The 17,176-nt window shown below is 54.2% G+C and overlaps 3 protein-coding genes across 3 annotated transcripts; 1 reads left to right on the forward strand and 2 right to left on the reverse strand.

The window, feature by feature from the left end:
• Nucleotides 1-1,164: 1,164 nt before the first annotated feature.
• On the reverse strand, nt 1,165-2,466 carry rnh1 (Ribonuclease H; the record flags this gene model as incomplete). Its single annotated transcript, XM_037318520.1, has 3 exons — nt 1,165-1,735; nt 1,839-2,259; nt 2,331-2,466. 3 exons carry the CDS (start codon nt 2,464-2,466, stop codon nt 1,165-1,167), a joined length of 1,128 nt encoding a protein of 375 aa, XP_037182583.1.
• Nucleotides 2,467-3,530: 1,064 nt separating this feature from the next.
• On the reverse strand, nt 3,531-4,957 carry tad3 (tRNA-specific adenosine deaminase subunit tad3; the record flags this gene model as incomplete). Its single annotated transcript, XM_037318521.1, has 3 exons — nt 3,531-3,536; nt 3,635-4,649; nt 4,704-4,957. 3 exons carry the CDS (start codon nt 4,955-4,957, stop codon nt 3,531-3,533), a joined length of 1,275 nt encoding a protein of 424 aa, XP_037182580.1.
• Nucleotides 4,958-12,897: 7,940 nt separating this feature from the next.
• Nucleotides 12,898-14,946, forward strand: CGCA056_v003265 (putative 6-phosphofructo-2-kinase; the record flags this gene model as incomplete). The annotated part of the gene is made up of 4 exons (XM_037318522.1): nt 12,898-13,031; nt 13,144-13,819; nt 13,875-14,036; nt 14,089-14,946. The coding sequence occupies 4 exons, from the start codon at nt 12,898-12,900 to the stop codon at nt 14,944-14,946; spliced, it is 1,830 nt and encodes a 609-aa protein (XP_037182581.1).
• Between the last annotated feature and the right edge of the window lie 2,230 nt (nt 14,947-17,176).

Here is a 17,176-nt window from a genome sequence, read left to right on the forward strand (position 1 = left end):
TGGCGTGGCGACAGGAAACGACTAGGTCGGCAGACGGGACGAACGCCGCAGGTTTTTTTTAAAGAAGGGTACGTGTGTGCGATCAGTGCATCATCACCGCCTTTTAATTGGGGGGGAATAGTAAGGGTCCCTTTGTTTACGTACCTGTAAACCGATTCTGCCCGCGCGCAAAGCTCTCGCTCTTCGGGGTCGACAGGCTTGACACGTGGGGCAGCAAAGCCGCCCGGTCAGAGGGATTTGCGCAAGGTTGTCTATGTTGTAGTCATCCGAAGGAACCTAGACGGTATCGGTTTGATGGCTGAGGTACATTCAGTTGCGGCTGTCTGGTTATTGTCTTTCTTTGTAGTCCCTGGCGCATTTAATGTATTTCTGTCTAACTTGAGCATGCAAAACGTTGGCCGTATCAGTCTTCGGCGAGCAAGTCTGGGCTGATGGGGAACCGTGAGACTGCGGCTGGATAGTCGGGAAAGATGCGGGCGAGATTCGGTTTGCGATATCCGTGAAAGTCTGAACCTGCAACGCCACTAGTCTGAATCGTGAGACATGTTCAGACAGACCGCTACATACTACAACCTACACTAGAGTTGTAAGGTTGATATGTCTGTTATTTTGAGGACTGTGCCTTAAACAGTTGAACATACTGCATAGACAATGGCCGCAGCACTTCAGTTGTCAGGAACAGAACCGCGTATAGCATCAAGAGGTTTCGTTGGTTACTGAGGGGATATCTCCATTGCAAAGAAAAGACTATCATTCCGCCAAAACGAAAGCACCAGATACTCCGTTTCCATCATCGATGAACTAGAAGAAACTTCCCGCAAACCCTTTGCCGCTATGATAGAAACAAGTCAAGCATCCTCCTGCCGTCTCCCTATCGTGTGCAGTACACAGCTCCTCCCTTCAGTAGAAACCCGAAGGCGTTAACTGCTCAAAGCGGAGGTTTGGGCTAGCCTTGAGATTGCGTGAAGGCAGGCCGCTAAACCTTTCAACGAGGGATCTAGACACCTAAACTCGTATCTGCCAAGAGCGGAAGATACGATGGTTTGGGAAGGGGTGCTTGCCTCCATGCATCGACCCAGGCAGAGCAACCCTTTTGCATCATGTCGGTCACCGACTCTGTCCATTGCCAGCGCATATTCATGACTATAACCCCTCAAGTGCAACCTAGGGTATGCTCGAGTAGTCGTCGAGATCGGGAGTTTCTTCCTTATCAAACTTGAGGTCCAGTTCGGGAGTTGGTTGTCTCTCCGTCTTCAACTTCTTCCGTGTTTTCGTCAGCTTAGCTTCCGGCGCTTCTGTATCTGCTTGCTGCTTTGCGTACTTCTGTACGCGCGTCGACGGTGGGTGGTAAGCACCTGCCACAGCAAGCGCCTTTACTGCTTCTTCCGCAACGCCCCTTGCGAGCTTATCCGCTTGTACATTTCCGTCGGTTACCGAATGTCCCTTGACCCAGGTGAACACAGTCCTTGTGCCTTTAGCTTCGCGTTCGGCAATTTTATTCATAATGGCCTGGACTAAGTCCTTGTTCGTGACGTCGTTATTTAGGACTGACGTCTTCCAGCCCTTTCCTTGCCAAATCGGAGCCCATTTCTGCACGCAGTTGATGGAGTATCTGCTGTCTGTGAGAATCTGCGCTCCCTGTGTGGCGGGAGTCTTCTCCAACGCACGTAGGACGCCAGTAAGTTCGGCGCGCTGATTTGTTTGCTTCTTGCCCTCAAGACGTTCAGAAACGTTTCTAGAAACAGGTCAGCGGTTCTGTGATTTGTGGCGTCGATTTGGAGCGTGCCAGTCTTCTGTTTGGTACGGGCTTCTGGAAAGTCGAGTCCATAGCGACTTACCTGGGATCGTTTTCTCCAAAGAACACGCCCACGCCTCCAGTCGCGTTGTCCGTGCCATTTCCGAGACAGCTGCCATCCGTGTAGATATGAGCCAGACCCGGCTCAAGGTCATCATGTTCCTCGACCTCGGATTCCAACTCAGAATCACCATCGACCAGGGCCTGAACCTTTTCGATTGTGTCTTCGTCACCCCACTCCTTTATGAATCGGACTGCCTCTCCGAGGGTATCGAATTTTTTGTACTTGGGCTTCGTGGACTGGTAGATCGCCTTGCTGGCTTTGTCCCAGTCGTGGAAGATGCCAGTGAAGTTACCGCGCGCAACAGCGTAGTACTTGATGGGTTCCGCCTTGCCGCCTCTGTTCGGAATCTTCTTTCCCGCCACGAACGCCTCCGCATCTTCCTTGGAGGTGAAGGACTTGTCTGTATCATAAGCTGTTGTTAGCCAATAGTCCCAAGCAGCTAGATGGCAGACCGACGGACGGTTCACTCACATACGGCTCCTCGTTGGTGATTGGTATTCTCTGAGCACTCATCCCACGTCTCGTACACGCCCGGTCGGAGACCAACCTTGACAGCGTACCACTTCTTCTCATCTTTGCGCTTTTTGGATTTCGTCGCATCGGCCATTGCAGATGCAGTCCTCTTGGCTGGCATGTCGTCGAGTAGGTTTCGCAGGATCGTGAAAAGTTTCTCCGGTTGCCCGTCCGTTTCGGCCCTTCTTTTCCACCAGCTCCCTGAGCTCAAGTCTCTTCTAATAACCCGGTTTGGTTGCGTCGCAGGCGGCACGAGTATTTTGAGAACTTGTCCGCAGAGGAGCAGTCGGTCAACGGTCTTTGCCGGGGAGGCTTGGAATCGCATTCAGTTGGTACGAGAGCTACCCATGTGCGAGTCGCGTGGGAGTGGAGGAGTCAAAGGCGGGTCATTGCATGCGCGTTTGTCGCGGAATGACACACTTGAGCGCTGCGAAATCAGAAATCGTTTCTCTACAACTCCCTTCGTCCGCGCGCATGCCGAGAATACTGAGCGCAACGGGAAAGAATGAGGAAGGCGGCAAAGGCCTGTGAGGAAGGACCACAGCGGCTGGCGTTGCGAAAAGAGAGTCGCACGACGCTTCACCGCGTGTCTATCACTGGGTTCGTACCGGCTGATAAGATAAGAATCCGCCTTTCCCCGCAGTAAAATCGCGGCACAGCACAGCAGCAGAGCTTAAGGTAAGGTAACATGCCTTAGCGCGGCTTGCCTTGCCGTCAGCCAAACGTCTGTTCGTCAATGGCGGCGGTCCATTTCGGCCGAACAATGGCGGCCGGCTGAATTGAATTCATCTCAACTTCACTCTTTGTAGACCTTGTTCAAACAAGAATAGGTGGAATAAGGAACATTGTTCATTGTTAGGCTGCTGCTTAATACACATGAGACAGCCCTGGGTATAATTCCTGCCCGTGCCTCCATCGACCTGCTCCTGAGGTTTCCTCCCAACGCCGCATTTCCGACTGGAGCTGAGAGGACTAACTAAACCCTCTGTTGGCCCTCCAAACCCATGTCTCAACCAACTACACCAGGGAAAACATGATACACAGAGGCTGTTAAAGAGCCGACGCAGAGGTCTGCGTACAGGTGATATTGATAATGGCGTGTCGAGATCGCCGAGAGCTTCCATCCTCTCTGATGGCCTCCTTCCACATAAAGACTGCTTAAGCCTAGGCCGGTTTCCCAGCCATAAGCACCAAGGTATTGTCGTCAAGTCCCATGGGGACTAAGCATGGACTCTGTGATCAACCGGCGGCAAAGGTCCCACACAGTCGCTCGACTCCCACTCCCACGCCAGCAAGCTCCAGTTCAGCTCACGTCTCCAAAAGAGACCGAGGCCCTCGCCACCACCGCAGCTCTCCAGCTCAGGGTGACCGTGGCCACGGTCCTCAGAGCACATGCCCCCGGTAAGCGGCATGCGCTGTGCGAAAACGACTTTGCCCATGCGCGAATGAAGGATAGCCATAGAGCACTGGACGCAAGGCTCATGGGTCAGGTACATCTCCATGCCGTGGCACAGGTAGCCGTCTGCGTTGGGGTGCTCGTCTTCGAAGACGATCTTCTCGTCGTCAAGAAGGGGCTTGTCTTGGAAAGCGTCGTACTCGAGGAAGGGAGAGTTGTTGGGCCGACCAGACACACGTCTCTCGTGACGAACAAGCTTCTGCGCAACCATGCTGATGGCTCTGAGAACGCAGTGTCCCATGGGATTGCCGGTACCGCGTCTGTTGGGTTCCTGGTGCCAACGAGCATCTCCCGCAATCGCCACAAGCTCGGACTTACCGCCCTCGCGCTGGACAATGACGGCTCCCATGGGCTCGCCGATACCCGTCTGCTTCGCTTTGATGGCAGCACGATGAGCGAGAGACATCCACAGAGATGTCTCATCTCTGATGGTGTCGGTAGAACGTCCCACCATGCTAGGATGGGGTCCAAGGGGGTTGTTCTTCCGGTACACTGTGGGCCAGAACTGCGAAGTCCACATGGCCGCTTGCACCTGCGAAGTGGGCGGGACGAGGGGAATGGGGATGCTGGTGAGGAAGAAGTTCTCCTCCATGCCGTCGATGGCAGTCAAGGATGCTACCAACTTCTGTCTGTCGAAGTCTTTCTCCTCGCCGAGCATGATGTAGATCCAGGTCGACTTCCCAGTGTGAACTTGACGACCCTCCGGGGAGTCGTTCATAAACTGCGTCTTGAGGTGAGCCGGGATATCGGCTGGCTTCGCGCATCGACGCAGGTGAGGCAAGCTGTTAGCTACACCCTCAGGAAGCATCGAGCGGAGAAGACTACAGCGGTGTTAATATCGACTCTCCATGTCATTGCAGGTAGCTTCAACTTACTTGACGACATCATTGGTAGACTTGGCTGGGGCTCTGGTAAGCAAAGCCTGGACGATGGTGTGGTCTTGTCGGATTTCCAGAGTTGTCTTCAAGGGGATGAGAACGCCACGGCCGAGTTGCTGCGGCAGAAGCTCGTCAATAAGGGGATGCGGCTGGATAACATCGGGTCCAGTGTGTTCAGGCTTCTCCTCGGACCGCAGCTCTGTGTTATCAGAGACAGCCTCTGGAAGCGTAGAGCGTTCGACTGCGAGCATTGTGACGGTGTTCTTTTTTGTACAATGTTGAGCTCGTAGCTGGAATGAGTGGAAGAGGGGAATCTTCGGTGTGTTAATAGACTGGGGAACTCAAGGCCTGAACCGTGACGGCTGATGCTCTGACTCACATTGACACGAGGCAAGGCCTGGCAGGTAAACTGAACGACCGACTGCGATGGTCAACGATGATTGACGCAACGAATCAGAACACCACCAAACCGGGCAGGAAACGTCGGTTTCGTAGAAGGACGAATATACTGGTTTTCCGTCTGCGAACTGGCAAAACGCTTGTCTTGAGAAAGCTGGTGACAAGGTTTGATGCCTGATTTGAGTTATGGTGATGGAACAAATCGCCAAAAAAGAGTCGAAGCCGGGGTTCCCTGGAGTCGGGAGATGTTGTGATTTCTGGTCGAGTGATCGGAGAAGTAGACGACGAACGACAAGAAAGGGCCCCAGAGGACGTGGACCGGTTCCTGCGCGTCGTTCCGTAGGTAGCAGCAGCACGATAAGTGACTCCTACCCTGAACAAACTGGGAACAGCTTCTTGCTACTGGGAATGTCACCATATGGCCTCTTCCCCGAGTGCTGAAGACTTCTCCGTTGGCTAAGGAGATGCCGAGGGCAGGTGCAGTTGGCTGGAGATACAGCAGGAAGGTGGCGTAGAAACGTCTTGTGTATCCTTCTAGAAATGGAAGTCACCCAGGCAGTCACGGGGTGAAAGCCAGCGAGAGGCACCAGTGAGGCAAGCACCACTATCGTGGAGGGCAGGACTGGACTTGTCCACAGTGTACGCCAGCAATGGAAGGCACTTGCACCCTCGATGAGCAATCCTGCTCCCGCCCGTTTCTGTTCCCTCACCCTCCTCTGTCCTCTTTGTCTTTCTGGTTTCTCTGAAAGCTGCCTTGAGCGTCTGACACACAAAGACAGGCAGAAATCTTGAGGCAAGCTAGACCTCGAAGTCCCTCTTTCGGTCTCTATGGCAGTCTCCAGACCAAAGCTCCGATTTGCTTGGATGGCTCAGGAGGTTGGTTTGAGAGTTGTTCAGAGATTCCGCCAAGATATCTGCGATGCAGTTATTCTTGGAATCAACGGTGAGCGGGTCTGATATCTCTCGGTGTCAGAGTCTCAGTCTCGGTCTCAGCCGCAGCGACAGCCTTCCATTTAGCTGGGCCAAGAGCGGATGTAACCAGGGACGTGAAGATCAACGTCGTCGTCAGCTGGGTTCCTGAAACGACGGGGGCCAAATCGGGACCAAACAAAGAAACAACAAAAGATTGAGGCCCTATCGGATCATCTGGCGTCTCTCATGAATGGACAATGCATCTGAAAGCCAAGAGCTTCTGGAAACGGTCCGAACAGTGGATAGTGTGGTGGGCGGCGCCGGGCACGGGAGACGGGAGTGAAGCATCAGAAAATTTGACTCCTTTGACGATCCAGCTTCCCGGCGCCGTACCATGTCCAGGCACGACCCTGCATCAAATCGTAGCGCAGAGCAGAGCCTCTAGCGGATCCCCATCCCCCGGTGCCACCCCTCTTATCGATAAGGCGTCTAGCGGTTCGCTAAAGCATCTCGGTGCGAACGCTCACCTCGTAGTGGGGCATTTCGCTCCTGTAACTGCACCTGGACAGACCTGTTGCACGTTGCAAGTGTTTCTTTCTGTTTTTGGACTTCCTTCGCGCCCGGGTTGCGCTGGAGATTCTTTTCTCAAGATACCGGGCTTCGGCCAGGGGCTCGTACTTCCCCGTGTGGGATTGCGAGTATCCATGGATAGGAGACACTTCGGCGCCAAAGACCCGCCGGCTGAGATGGGGGAAGTGGAAGGGAAAAGAGGCGGAGGCTGGGGACGGTTCGCATCGCTGTCGCTGTCGTTGTCGCTGAAACTGACTTAGCCCATCGAGATGATGGACAAAATAACAACACCAAGCCAAGACACACCAAACCTCACCAAAAATACACTCCAACCGGTCCTTGCACTGAGCTCTAGCTATCGGAGGCCTTTGCATTCCCGGGCTTCAATGGTTGAGCTCCAGGCCTTCCAACAAGCGCAGGAGCTATTCCCATTCTTCCCGTCATCGCTGTTTGCCGTTCCCATAGTGTCTCACAACATCTTCAAGCAGAACCTGTCACGCTGTTCCTCAAGTGTCTCATTGGTTATCCAACATTCGGCGCAAAGTCTCGCAAGCGAGACAAACTCTTGTTTTCTCCGGAGACACCGCGCCGCGGGCAGCTTAGAAATGCAATCGTCCAACGGCAAATCAACCCCACGTGTGGCAGCCCCATCGTCTTGAGTTAAGGTAGCCCTCAATCTCCGATGACGGCACGCCATGCGGCGAAATTGCACATGTCCCCCCGCCGGCATCGACCGCATCTTATTGCTAATTCACGCTTGTCTTCGACACGCACCAGTCTGCACCGACTATCGGCAACTTCCCCTCGCGAATTCCCCAGGAGACTCGACGGGGGGCGACGCCGTCGCATCTGCAGATCCAGCAGGCGCTCCAACTGCATAGTAGATTCTTGGAGAATCCAGCCACTCTGGTTGGTCCCCTGTCCAAGAGCAGATCGTGGGATTTTCAGCAAGCGACGGCACGGCCTGCCGTGGACCCCTCATGATGAACGCGGAGTCAGCGGCAGAAAGGGAATAGCCTGCTTGCACACAACAACGCCTGCAGCTGCTCGATTTGAGGACGAGGAGGGGCAGCAAACCGCGCGGCGGCACCCGTCAGCATGGCAGGAAAAAAGTGCTAATGAGGCCCGCGCCGCCGGCGCCTGAAGCAATTAATCAATCAAACGAATCTTTGCTCCCCACAATCTGACATTGAGGACTTTGGAAGGGAAGCTCCGATGTCTTTTCTGCAGTCTGCATCCTGCAGTGTAACAGCGCCACAGCCTTCGCAACGAGCCTGGAGTGGGGGTTCTGCGCCAAATTTCTCCCCTTCGTCATCCATGCCCAGACCTTGTTCTGAACGGAAGCATGAAGGAAGACATGGAGACAGCCTGGCAGCTTTGCGACTTGAGAGGTGATTGGCTCTGCCAATGACATGGTGCAACCAGGCAGTGAGAAATGGTGGTGTTGGACGCAAGCCTCGCTCGTCTCGAGGCCGATGACATGGCGTTCCCATACTTTGGCGGGACATGCGGATTGATATCCTGCCGTTTCTGCATGCTGTGCAAGCGGGCTCGGCACGGTGTTTCGTTGTGGTTGAGGGCGGCCATGCGCCAGGGAAGTCCTTTTCTGACATCACCGCCCAGAACAAGGGAGAAGGATTGGCAACCTCGCAGTGACGAGACGTCAAACAGAAGGCTGGCGTTCATCGATCGACAGTTGACAATTGACAATGACAGACAGCTTCCTGGAGTCTCCAGAACTCCCACCCCACATCAAGTCGAGAACGGCCAGGGATTCGATGAGGGGTTCGCGCCCACGGTTCACCGAGACGCAGCGGAGCCATGCTTTGGAGCGGATCTCCGGGGCGTGGAGGTTTCTCATGCCAGCCTCCGGACTTCGGGGTGGTTCCGAGGTCAGCCCAAGCGCTAGCTGAGTTGTCGCAACGCCAACAGAATATGTAATGGAATATTATCGACACGCGACCGCAGCGACCGCAGGAGGTGGTGTGTCAAACTATGCTGTGTATCCCATCCTCCTTGTGTGTGCGACTTTGTTGAGAGGGCTGTCGGAGACATGTTGCAGCACCGCAGAAAGCCAGATGACAGGACCAGGTGTTGATCAAGCATTAGTTTTCTCGCCAACCAGAGCTAACCAAGTCAGATAACCGTCAAAGTATGCGAAGGGGAGGGAGGGCGGCACAGCGTAGCCGGTAGCCGTAGCCTAAGGTAAGGATAAGCTTTGGGGCGGGCTCGAAGGCGTGTTGACGAGGCTCAACGTGAGTGGTCTCTTCTTTCTTCTTGGCTGATGGCTGGAATGCTTGAGAAGTTGAGATGGTTCATAGAATTAGCCATCGGTGCCGGCACCAGTTGATTCAGGAGGCAGACTTGGCGGGCTGGTACATGAAGACCTGAGTCGTGAAACATTTGAGTGGGAAGGGAAGTGGGAAGCGCAGCAGAGGCAAGATGGATCTACGGGGTATCTCCGACATGCCCGGTGAGTAAGGCAAGGCCACCTCACCCAGCACCGAGAGATGATGGGCGAGAAGTGAGCATTGAACGCCTCGATAAGCCAAGACGGCACTTCAGTCGTTCTGCAGCTATTTCCAGGTTTGCAGGCTGGTGTGGCAGGAGCATGTACCTGGGGAAACACAACACAGACGCGAGGGATGGACACGACGGGACCCGGGCAAGGCACCGCACAGCACAGAGCCTGACCCAGGCATACGGGGAGAGGCAGAGGATGGGGCCGGCCGTCAAAGATGATGTTTGGGCTTATTTTGGACGACGGGAAGGAGAGAGGAGGGTGATTGTTGAGGTTTCCGTCGGGCATGGTGCACGGAGGATGGGTGGCTTCACTGGCTGACATCCATGACATGGCTAGACGGTGGACGTTAGGACTGTGGACAAGGCGAGGAGGGCTTGGACAAAGACATGGACATGGGGGGAGGAGGGCGTGGATGAACTGGCTCCAGGCATTGGCCAAGACCCCAGAGATGGACAAAACACCAAACAGCAACGACTATCAGGGCCAAATGCGGTAGAATAAGGTACGCAGTATAAAAAAAAAAAAAAAGTAAATGTTATTGATTTTACAGCGGCCCTTCTATCTGGGTTGTTTGTTAAGCACCAGCATCAGATCGACCCAGCCTGAGGCAGGGCCTGACAGGTGTTGGGGGCCGGAATTACACCCATAATTACCATTTACCGTGCCAGCGGCTCACTGAAGGGGATGGATGAGATGAGATGCCCAGCTCGACGGTGTTACAGCTTCACATCAGCTCGGCCGTACCCAGACGATCTCATCTCTGAGTCACATCTTGCTGCATGGCGTCTACGTAGTCGCGGAAGATGGACCTTGGCATCCGCTGGACAACCACCTGCCGGCCAGTGATTGCGGGAAAATCATTAGAATAAGGTGTATATCGCCCAGCAACAGCAGTACACACACTTACGTGCCTCCCATGGCAGACACGTGAAATGAACTCAGGAAAGGTGGAAAGTGGAATGCTGGCAATCAGCCAGAGGCTTTGCGTATGAATTGTCTGGGCCGCGAACGGAATTGGGGGAGCGATCGCTGGGAGCTTCCAGGTGCCCCTGCTGGCGGAGTGTTGAACCTCACCTCATCTCCGGGGCAGAGTGAGTCCACTCTGACATTGCAATCGCTCAACGCGCGAAAGAAGGGCAGGCAGCATGTGCGAGCAGGGGCACAGGCACTCGTGGATATTCTGCCGCCGTCCACGTCGCCCAGCCCAGCCCAGCCCAGCCCAGCGCAGTGCTCATCCCGTCCGCCTTGCTGCGCTTTGCCTTGCCTTGGCAGAGAGTCTGAGAGGACATGTTCGTACACCGCATTCTTGACTATTGGAATGGTTTGGCACTGGTTCGCTGGGGTTGGTATGATTAGACATGGCATATCTACGCCCTCTCAAACGGACCGTCGGACGGATAGGTTTGACAGGAAAAAGGGTGGCTTGCGGAAGGCGCCCAGACGCCGCGTTTGACAAGGAAAGCCCACCACTGTCAGTCCAAAACCACACCTTAAGGCTTTATTCCGAACGAGGGAGGGACTAGAAAACCAAAATACAATAAAATAGCCAAAATAAAAAAAAATCAAACGACTCGAGGCAAAACCCCCGACACCCCCATCCCGCGTCTGGCTCCCACGGCACGCAGTCCAGCGATCCCAGGGCTCTGGTGCCATTCGAGGCGCTGGACAAGGGTTTTTCTTTCTGATAGCGGGGGTGTGCCTGAATGTCCTGGACAAGGGCAGTGAGAGAGAAGCCCAGTGGAAAGAAAGGGCTTGGTGGGCTTGCTGCTCGCTCGCGCATCGGCGACCGGCCACCGAGCATGCAGCAGCGCGGGCTCCTGTGCCCCATCTTGGGGGAGACGCTGGAAGGGCGAAACCCCACTGAGGGAACGCCTCTAGAAGGCCGCCGCGCCGTCGCCGCAGCATGGCCGTGGGCGTGGGCGTGGGCGTGGGCGAGGTGGTTGCGTCTGCTTGCGCCGATTCGACCGTTGGCCGCAGGGCGGTGGTGGATGGGGGGCGACATACCTTACCTCAGGCGTGAGGGGACTGGAGGAGAGGGGGAGGGGAGGGGTGCGGTTTTTTGGCAGTGTGCCCGAGTTTCTCTGGCAATTTCCAGTGCATGGTGAAAAGGTCCCAGGTCCTGGATCGGTGCCAAGCGTGTCCATTGCTCCAGAGCCCTTGGAGATGCTACGACACGACGAGTTTAGTGGTTATTTCCAGCTCGAGGTCACCTACCTAGGTTCGGTTCGGATCTGGCCTTGACACGCCTCACTCCCCGACGGCCTCGCACCTCCCGTCCTGGTACCTTCAGAGTCAGTCAGAGGCAGAGTCAAGACCTCAGGCAGAGCAGGCAGAGAGAAATGGAACGGGAGAGACGGAAGAGCAGGATGTGTATCCGTGTGGTGCATGGTGAGGATGAGGGTGAGAGCGAGTGAGAGTCACCTCATTCATCGGCCATTCTCATCTTCACCCCCATTAGAACCCATCAAAAATCTGGTGTTTGGTGTCGACGGATACCTACCTGCGCCAGGCTGGAGCCCAGCCCTGAGCCCCAAGTCAAGTCAAGTCGACCCTGACTTCGTACGCCCATCCCATCTCATCCCATCCCGTCCCATCCACCAACGAGTCCCTGCCTACCTTAAGTTGGAGATATTTATCGGTCCTTTCCACCACCTCGGGGCTCCATCGCTCTGGCCCTCCCCCTCCCCTCTTCTTTTTCCTTCTATACTTTAACCAGACTCAAGCCCGTCGCATTGCATTGCAATCTTTTTCGTCTCCCATCCTTCCGTCTGTCTGTCTACCTACCTACCGACGACAGCTTGCCGAATACACATCAGCACCACCAGGTCGGGCACCTTCACCTTACTCCGGATATCAGCAACATCGACATCAACATCGACTTGCATCACCTCTCCAACGACGACGGTGACCTCCAAACGACCAGCCAGCCTGTCCGTCATACCGATTTCGTACAGAATCCCCTCGCCTCCAGTGACCGCGCCCGGCTGCTGCAGTCCACTTACACGCGCTTCCTTCCCTGTCCGGCCTCTCAACAAACCCTTTTTTCCTCTCGTCGCCCGGACCCCTGTGCGCGCTAAGGCACGAGCTAGGCCATCCTCGACGCCACATTTCATCACCCACGTCGGACAGCTCGACCAGCTTCCCCATCCCTGCACCTCCATTGGGTGCAGCCCTTGGGACATTGGAACCGAACAACATTTCCCTGAACAAAGCGGCCAACGCTCTAAACGGGGCAGGCCCAGTCTCACTCCGCTACCTTCCTCCAGTACCTACCTACCTACCTACCTACCTTGGGACACCACCTACCTGGTAGCCACCAGTCCAGTAGCAGCTGCTGCCAGCAGTGGCACCCTGTGACTCCTTCCACCTTTTAGACCCCAGTCGCCGACTCTTCCACACCCTAAATCCGCCCCCATGCCTTCCGCAGTCTTTCCATACAGTCCAGGTTCGTAGATTCCTTGAACTTTCATGCTTCCTGCCCAAAAGGTCCAACCCCAAAAACTTCCCTCCCACTCGACCTTTCGGAGAAATCGCTCTTGTCCAGAATATAATCGTTAACATTTCTTGTTTCCCTTGGAAAAAGACCTTGGTCTCATACAGGCCAAGCAATCTGCTCTGGCGAAACTGGCAATGAGCTCCAACACCAGGGATTCCCGCGCGCCTTCGTCATCGCCCCCAACCCATTCGAATACCAGGTCGCCCACGATCGCGGTTACCAACGGCGAACTGCCACCACCGCCCGTTTCCCATCCTCACCTCCACGATGCGCTGCTGCCTCCCCCCGCCATGGCGCATGCTCTTAGATCCATGAACGACCTCAGCGGGCCCATTGCCCTGCGCGACCGATCCCTCATTGCCTCCTCCGACACCCCTCCAGCCATGCGAAGCGTTGTCTCAACCGCCCCAAACTCGCCTAGAATGTATGTGTACAGCTATATTTCTCTGTGCTACGTCAAGAAAGCTGCTCGTAGAATTGGCGCCTTCATATAGCTTGGTATTGCATAGGTTGACTAACTTTTGCTCCTTGAACAGTCCGCCTGTGAGACAAAATTCTGGAGGAACCACCCCACGACTTCGCCCGCACCCAGCCACACTGAACGTACCCGGCATGACCGTGTCGAGAGCTTCGCCCGATGGAAAGATCAGCGACAGAGATGTTGCTGCGAAGCTCGTTATTATCATGGTCGGACTGCCTGCGAGAGGAAAATCATACATCACCAAAAAGGTGCAAAGATACCTTTCATGGCAGCAGTACGACTCGCGCATCTTCAATGTTGGAAACAGAAGACGTGTGGCTGCTGGCGTTTCCTCGCCGATGAAGTCGCCGTTGAAGTCGCCATGGCCCCCCTCGCCACTCAAGTTTGATCCCCCGACACAAGCTGCCACGATCCTGTTGAACGGCTTCCCTGCGCAGGGCAACAAGGAGCCCACTGAGCTGAACCTCAACACACCCGACGCCGACACTATGGATCAGTCTGCCAGATTCTTCGAGCCGACGAACGAGACTGCATCCAAGATCCGCGAGCAGGTTGCCTTGGATACTTTGGACGAGCTGCTGGACTATCTCCTTCACCAGGGAGGCTCTGTGGGCATTCTCGATGCGACCAACAGCACAATTCACCGCCGACAGCTCTTGGTTGACCGGATTAAGGAGAGGGAGCCCAAGCTGGGTATTCTCTTCATCGAGAGTATCTGCCACGACCAGAACGTGAGTAGAGACGCGCATTCTTCCCCTTGTTTGGAGTCGTCTAACAATAATGCAGCTCTTGGAGGCAAACATGCGCCTGAAGCTTTCGGGTCCCGATTACAAGGACAAGGATCCTCACCAGTCCCTCGCGGATTTTAAGAAGCGCGTTGCGGCTTATGAGAGTGCCTACGTACCCATCGGGGACTATGAGGAGAAGCATGACATGCAATACATTCAGGTACGTGCGCACCCATCTACAACATCGCGTCAATCACTAACACCGACTGCAGATGATTGATGTCGGTCGTAAGCTCGTCCAATACAGACTGCGCGGGTTCCTGAGCGGCGGTATCAGCTCATACCTGACAACTTTCAACCTGGCGCCGCGGCAGATCTGGCTCACCCGGCACGGACAAAGCGTCGACAACCGCCTCGGAAAGCTCGGCGGAGATTCGGATTTAACTCCCGATGGAGAGCGATATGGCAAGGCCCTCCATGACTTCATTACACAGAAGCGCAAGGAGTGGCTCATTGAGCAGAAGGACAAAATCGCCCAATCGTCGTTTCCGCCGAAGGCTGGTGACCATACCCCGCCGTATCCTGAGCTCAACCGCGAGCTGGAGGAGAAGAACTTTTGTGTGTGGACGTCAATGTTGAAGCGTAGCGTCCAGACAGCGGAGCATTTTGATGCTGATGACGACTACGACGTAAAGAACTGGGCGATGTTGAACGAGCTTAACGCAGGCCTGTTTGAGGGCATGACGTACGAAGAGATTGCCAGGAGATTTCCTGGCGAGTACAAGAAGCGCGCTGAGGACAAGCTTCACTACACTTATCCGGGTGTTGGAGGTGAGGGATACCTCCAAGTCATCGCCCGCCTTCGCGACATGGTGCGCGAAATCGAGCGCATCGAGGACCACGTCCTTATTATCGGCCACCGCTCGGTCTGCCGAGTTCTCATGGCCTACTTCATGGATCTTACCCGCAACGAGATTGCGGACTTGGATGTTCCCTTGGGTATGCTGTACTCGATTGAGCCCAAGCCTTACGGATACGATTTCCACGCATACCGCTACAGCGCGGACAAGTCGACATTCTCCGAAATTCCCAACTACCGCCCGCAGCGCACCGTCGATCGCGCTGCCTGAGCTCAGAGAACAGGGCATTCTGAACTGTATTATATTACGACGACACTTGTACAACAATAATGGGTAATGTTTCGCTTGGGCGTTTGTGGAGTGCGAGGTCAACTCAACTACGACTATGATGTCTTTTTGCTTGGGAGTGTGGGATAGAAACGGTTCCTGCAGATGATTGTTTTTTCAGCACATGGACTTCTCGACATTGTTAGTGGAAGGGTCGAAACATTTGCAAGGCGTTTGGGAATCGAAGAAGACCGTCTCACAGCACACAGGTCAAAAAAAGATACCCATATGACGCACAACGATACAAGGAAGCCTCGCGGCTCGTTCTTGCTACCATTTGCAATAGCTTTGTCAGAAACAAACATTCATACACAGAACACAACACACTAGAGCCTGAATCGGCCTTTAGCTAGCAACGTAGATCAAAAGAAGTCTATCATATCTGATAATCTAGCCAGGTGCAGCAGCTGTCAGATGTGAATGACGTCGTCGGAAGATGCATGTAACAAGGCACGACTGGCCTGACTAACAGGTATCACTTGCAACATTGGACTCGGCGCTGACAGGTGATGACAGACCAAGGGGCTCCGCTCTGGTGCACTAGCGGCGCAGGCATGGCAGGTCGCTTCGGTTCCCGTTCCGTGGGTTAGGGGGTGGCGTGATTGGCAGGACCGACGTTGTGGTTTTGACATGTCGGGTGGTTTGTCACACTCGACGTGGGATGTTTGTACGGGCCGAGGAACCAGATGCTTGTTTGGCCGTGGATCTGTGAGGTCGTGTTCAGTCATCTGCATGGCAGAGGCGCCGAGAGATGAGGCTCTGTAGTCGGGCCGGCGGATCAGGAGACGGAGGTTTTGGTTCAGCGATAAATACTGCGAGATTTAGTATGGTATGGATCTCCGGGTGAGGCTCTGCGGGAATTGGATGGAAAGATCCCAGGTCAAGGGGTGTGTGGGTGTACGGATAGGCTGTTCGAGGTCGGACCGGGAGGTCACGAGATTTATGAGTTGGATTGAGGCTGGCGGGAATGATGTCTCCCAACGGCGGCCTATCTTGAGTGGTTTTGACGGGGTAGAGGGTAGATCCAGGGGCGGCGGGTTCGGATCGTGTGGTGTGATGATTGCGGCGGCTCCTTTTCGGTGTGAATTTCAGGGGATTGGGTCGAGGTGTACATGACGGCTCGTCTCCGAAGGGCGAAGGAAGGCCGAGATACTTCGGAGATCCAAAGTTCAGTTCATTTTGGGCTTATATTGCTCGGTAGATGTAGTGTGATGATCATGGCCAGGTTTAGGGGAGGCTGGCTCGGTGATTGAGTTGATCTCGACTGCTCTGTTCGGGGGTCAGAACAGAGTCGATTATTAGCGGATCGCTTGCGGGCCTCGTCTTCAATTTCCATGTACCCCCATTTTCGGTATGGCTCGTGAAGAAGATGAAGTAGCCGTTTGGGGGAATAGTTTGATAGTGTACAGCTGTTTAGAATCAGAGGGGGGCATCATCGCCGTCGGTATGTGAGTCTTTCAGCGATGAGGCAGGCTTCGCACAGTGGTCACCAGAGTGATCTTCAAAGCTTGATGGAGTTTCCTGTGTATTCTGCATCTGGGTAATTCTTGATTACGTAGTGTCCAGGTGATCAAGTATCCAGAGCCTTCTGTTTCTGAGTGCTTCTTAGGGGTGTTTCTGGACCGTTTGGTGCTACTACGGAGGTCATTTCTTCTAGCTTGTTAAAGCCTCGAGATAAGATGTAGGTGAATTAGTAGTCAAAGACTTCCTTCATATTTCGTAACTAGAGCAGTTCGTTTGCAGTAAGAATCTGAGCGGTAGAATAGTTTGCGCAGACTACTTTCTATTAATATAATGTTGTTTCTGTTACATTTAGATAGATAATGATGCAGACTGAAGATGTGCTAGAAAGAATATTTTCTTTGTGACAGGTGAAGAGACCATAGAATATCGCGTTGGCATATGAAACCACGTAGTCCGTGGAAAGCAACCATCCCAATATCTGTGGATGTTGATTTGTACTTGGTCCTGATAAGAAGTCAGCCAACAAATCGGCAACCTGTGCCAGTAAGTATTCAACTTATTGTAGCGACTAATAGAAGCCTGGAAACACAGGCACTCGGGAATAATGTCGATACGTGCACAATAACATGGTAAATGGATATCGAACGGGAATCTGCTCGCTCAAATGGAGTAATTACCATGTGAATGGCACACAAAGCCAGCGTTGTAA

Source organism: Colletotrichum aenigma, assembly GCF_013390185.1.
Source record: "Colletotrichum aenigma strain Cg56 chromosome Unknown KSG_Cg56_contig02, whole genome shotgun sequence".
NCBI lineage: Eukaryota > Fungi > Ascomycota > Sordariomycetes > Glomerellales > Glomerellaceae > Colletotrichum > Colletotrichum aenigma.